At 39.7% G+C, this 4,936-nt stretch overlaps 1 protein-coding gene across 1 annotated transcript; it reads right to left on the bottom strand.

Annotated features, from left to right (window-relative positions):
* Positions 1-3,336: 3,336 nt before the first annotated feature.
* On the bottom strand, positions 3,337-4,621 carry LOC147465858 (uncharacterized). The gene is made up of 2 exons (XM_086500742.1): positions 3,798-4,621; positions 3,337-3,712 (listed from the first exon to the last, which is right to left on the bottom strand). Exons 1-2 carry the CDS (start codon positions 4,619-4,621, stop codon positions 3,337-3,339), a joined length of 1,200 nt encoding a protein of 399 aa, XP_086356868.1.
* Positions 4,622-4,936: the final 315 nt, after the last annotated feature.

Raw genomic sequence — 4,936 nt, 5'->3', positions numbered from 1 at the left:
ATGCTCACTATGTCTATGTTTATTTTTGCTACACACAAGTTACTAGACCATTAGATGTTATTGTGTGTGTGTGTGCGTGTGTGTGTGTGTGTGTGTGAGAGAGAGAGAGAGAGAGGTTGGGGGGGACAAGGGGAGCATAAAAATTTTGAATGTCATTATTTTTATGCTCCTTTTGTGCCTCCCAAACCTCTCTCTCTCTCTCTCTCTCTACACACACACACACACACACGTAAACTCTTGACTTCTCTACATGTAACCCTCCCCTTCTACCCTTGCTATGTAGTGTCGATGAGAGAAAACAACTGCAATCTAGTGTATCAACAAATAGCGATGGCCCCATGTGTGTCTCCCTCGACTTGGCAATGAGCCCCCAGCCCCCCGCCCCCCCCCCCCCTCTCTCTCTCTCTCTCTCTCTCTGAAGCCCTTGAGAACCTTTTGGCACCTATCCTTTTGTAGCCAAAATTTCCTTCACTTTGTTGGTGTATCTACAATGCACATCTCCTTTCCATAAAGATGTACACTAAAAGTACGAGTAGTCTCTAAAATCTACAATTTAAGAGAATTTTTTGACTAATTTTACCTGCTTTACTTCCAATTAACACGGTTTGAGACCAATTAATCTAGACTCACGACCCCTAAGCTTTGGCAAACCTTGTACAAATACTGCTTGCAAGAAGCCATCATGTTGCATAGCTTAAATAGCGCACACACACACACACACACACAATGTTTAACATCACCAAAAAAATTAATTGAGTGACAAATACTATCAAATGAGTTTTAAGAGGGAGAGAGATGACATAGAAAAAGAGAGGGAAGAAGTTGAAGAAAAGAGGAAGAAGACAAGAGACCTAAAAAATATAGCCAATGAGTCTTGATTCTTGAAGTGCTTACATGCTCGCATACTTTCTTAAGGAGGGAGAGAGGGTGGGATTTTTAATATCGTAGAAACAATCACGATGACTTCAAACTTTGAGAGAGAGAGAGAGAGAGAGAGAGAGAGAGAGTAATCGTCCTTCAATGTCATGTGTGTGTGTGTGTATATATATACACATACATATATACATACATGTATATATGTGTGTGTGTGTGTGTGTGTGTGTGTGTGTGTGTGTTTGTGTATGTGATTAAGTATGTATGTACACACACATGTATGTATACATACACACACACATACATATAGACACGTGCACACACACACATACATATATATATATATATATATATATATATATATATATATATATATATATATATATATATATATATATATACATATATGTATGTATGTATAGAGAGAGAGAGAGAGAGAGAGATCTCCAACTTATGTGTACCATCTCTGTATCATTCCAATTTTATCAAATGCTTCAAATCTTTGAAATAATTTGAGATTTTTTGTATGATGTTTGAATATTCTATAACTTCTTTATTGACATAAAAAATTTCTTGAACTCTTGAATTCTCCACACATAACCCTTGGCTTCTACCCTTGCATAGTGTCAATCAGACAAGATGATTGCAGGTGAGTGTATCAACAAATAGCGGTGGCCACATGTGTGTTTTCCTTGACTAGGCGACGTGCCTCTCTCTCTCTCTCTCTCTCTCTCTCTCTCTCTCTCTCTCTCTCTCTCTCTCTCTATCCCCACCCCAAGCCCTCGAGAACCTTTTGGCACCTGTCCTTTTGTAGCCAAAATGGAATTCACTTTCTTGGTGTATCTACGATGCACATCTCCCTTCCATTAAGATGCACACCAAAAGTTCTAATAATCTATCAAATCTGCAATTTTAGAGCATTTTTTAACTATTTTTACATGCTTCACTTCCTATTAACGTGGTTTGAGACCCATTAATCTAGACTCTCAACGGCTAAGCTTAGGAAAACCTTTTGCAAACACTGCTAGCAAGGAGTCATCATGATGATTAGCTTAAATAAGGCACACACACGCACACACAAACTGTTTAACATCACCAACATAAATAATTGAGTGAAAAATACTATCAAATGAGTTCTGAGAGAGAGAGAGAGAGAGAGAGAGAGAGGAGAAGAAGAAGAAGACAAGAGGCCTAAAAAATATAGTTAAAGAGTCTCAATTTTTGAATTCGAGTGCTTACATGATTGCATACTTTCTCAAGGGGGAAGAGGGGGTGGGATTTATAACATCATAGAAACAATCACAATGACCTCAAAGTTAGAGAGAGAGTCATCATCCTTAAACGTTAGATTGGTATATGGGACCAAATACTACATATAGCATGCTTGAAGACCATGGATATAATGGTGGAAACTAACAAATTAAATCCATGAAGTCTTTGGGAGACAAAGAGATGTAATCCATGATCCCCGACTAAAATGTAAGACAAGAATTCATGTGATCAAAAGCTGAGCACTCAAGTAGGGTATGATATCTATACTCTCAATTTTTCAAGGGACATAACGTGTATACAAAAGAGGCTATCCTACAGTGCCTCAATGTCAGGTCTCACATTTAAGACAACAAGAGCTAAGCCAAATGGTTGGTATGATGTAGATTGTGCGTAAGGGAGTAGGTTCAAGCATGTAAATGGTTGAATATTATGTGCTCTCTCACCAAGGAACATGCCTTTATAATTTGGGAAGAGAGGGAGATAGATATTAGTGACATAAATTTCTCTCTCAACAAGGAACATGCCTTTATAATTTGGGGAGAGAGGGAGATAGAGATTAGTGACATAAATTTCAAGTCACAACCTCAATTTTGCGCCACTTCCTTCAGCTTAGCCAAAACTCTTGCAAAAATAAAAAATTGAGAGACCTTATTTTGCTTTCATTTCTCACACATTTTTAGGTGCAAATGATGTGAAAGTGTACATGAACAAATAGTGTGCACCTTCTTGTCAGATGAACATACTGGGTCTAGGAGCTGATTAAGGCGAATCCCGTCAGATGCTGCTGACGTGGATTTTTTTCGTGCAGAGCGAAAAAAAAATTTGTTGTCGCGTACTGCTTCGTATCGACACCGTGGCAGACAATCTGCTGAGCTCGTGGCAGTCGTGACACTATTCACGTGGTTGGGAAATGATGACAGTATGAGTATTCTAGAGGTTTTTGGCAGACAAACTGTGAACCATCTACAGGTTTTTGGCAGACAAGCATCACAAAACAAAAACTGTTGTTAGGAGTATACAGAAACTGCTGCTCGTCATCACAAAGATGAAGATCTGTTAAACAGTCTGTACATTGCATAACAGAAGGAGCTACATATTTTGTACAGACAAGAAGGTTAAACCATCCACAAAATTTGCTTCATTTACATCATTACAATGCGCCAAAAGTTCGGATACGATGTGCAGAATTTATCATGCATTCTGGTTGCGATTTAGCATATTCGAGAACCTAGATAGTATCGCGTTTAACCGGTTGACTTGTGCTTTCAAAGCCATTAGTTCTTTGCCGAACGAGAAAATTTGCTCTTCCAGCTTTGTGACTTGCACATCCGCAACATTGATTGCATACTCCTCAATTGTGTTTCTCGAATTATGTATCGCTTCAATAACTTCTGACCGTAGTGAAGTTGTGTTTTTGCTTTGGTCTCCAAGTAATTCTTTCAAAATTGCAGCAAGAGCATCCTCTATCCTATCAATACGTGCGTCTTCTACCATAGCAAAAGAGTCATCAGGTTGTGTTTCAGTTAGATAAACCATGCGGGTTTCGTCCTCTTCGTCCATCTGATCACTGCAACAAAAATAAATCAGCATCAGCTTATATTTTTTAGTCGGATTGAAAAGTAACAATGTTATTGCCAACAAACGGACCAGACTATGCAACTGTTGTTACATCAACACGGTGTACAAGCGGAATGAAATCATCTCCTATTTCTGGGCTTCTTATCGCAGGTTCAGCATCAAAATCGTTGACAAGAATTCTTATCGCAGGTTCAGCATCAAAATCGTTGACAAGAATTCTCGGTGGACTACAAAAGACGTACACAATGGTCAAAAAGTTGACAACAGATGCAACCACGGTTAGGCTGTCATAAGTATACCTTTGTGTCTCTTGCCAACGGGAGTTGAACCACTCGGCACGAGATTGAGTGTTTGTATGCGCATCATCACTAACAAATATATTTAAAATGTCTTCATACATTGTTGTGGATGGGTATACCATACATCTCCACAATGCTCTGATGTTTGCAAGATGCATTCCACGGCCTTGGTAAGGAGTTATCCAACATGATGATGGGTAGTAATTCCCACTCTTCAACATTACATGTAGTGTGGACAGAAAGTCGTTTCCTGCTGGATGTCGAAGCTTGAACTTCCAGTACATAAGCGCTCTATGAAAGATGTTTGCTGGTGTTAGGCAAACCCTGTTCTTCAATTGATCAACACCATATAAGCTATACAATTGTACACCGGCATTCACATCATCACTAGTTATGTTGTGGACCACCTTTTGAAAGTGTGGTTCATCTTGGTCTTTCAGACAATATCCCACCATGCCTTCAAATGTATGCATCTTGTGCTGCTTTAGGCCACGGCACAAAACCATTGCACCTGCAGGTGCCGATTTAGCCCAACCTAAGTACGCTTTTATCTTCCTGTTGATAGAGATCAATGAAGTTGCCCAAATACGGATAATCATTTGTAGGTGAAGGTGCAGCAGCGCTCCTCCTCTCTCCAATGCACATAGACCTGCTAAAGTTTCTCTTTCAAGAAACAACCGCATGGACCCTAGCAATCCTACATCTACATCGCCACCGCCAACAGATATGGTGACACTGACTTCCATTACTCTCGCCTCCGATTTCTTTAGTTTTGACGAACCGGCATTACAACACTCAGTATTCGTCATAGGTTCCTTCCCTTTGCCCCGTGCCTCGGACTTTAGCCAAGCCATTCTCAAGCCACCTACTATGTGGATGCTGTCATACACAAAGTGGCTTCAGCAAACTATACA

The sequence above is a fragment of the Adiantum capillus-veneris genome, chromosome 1, assembly GCF_014529385.1.
Source record: "Adiantum capillus-veneris isolate H3 chromosome 1, ASM1452938v2, whole genome shotgun sequence".
NCBI lineage: Eukaryota > Viridiplantae > Streptophyta > Polypodiopsida > Polypodiales > Pteridaceae > Adiantum > Adiantum capillus-veneris.
The sequence above is the reverse complement of the archived record's forward strand: the minus strand, read 5'-3'. Positions and strand labels throughout refer to the sequence as shown.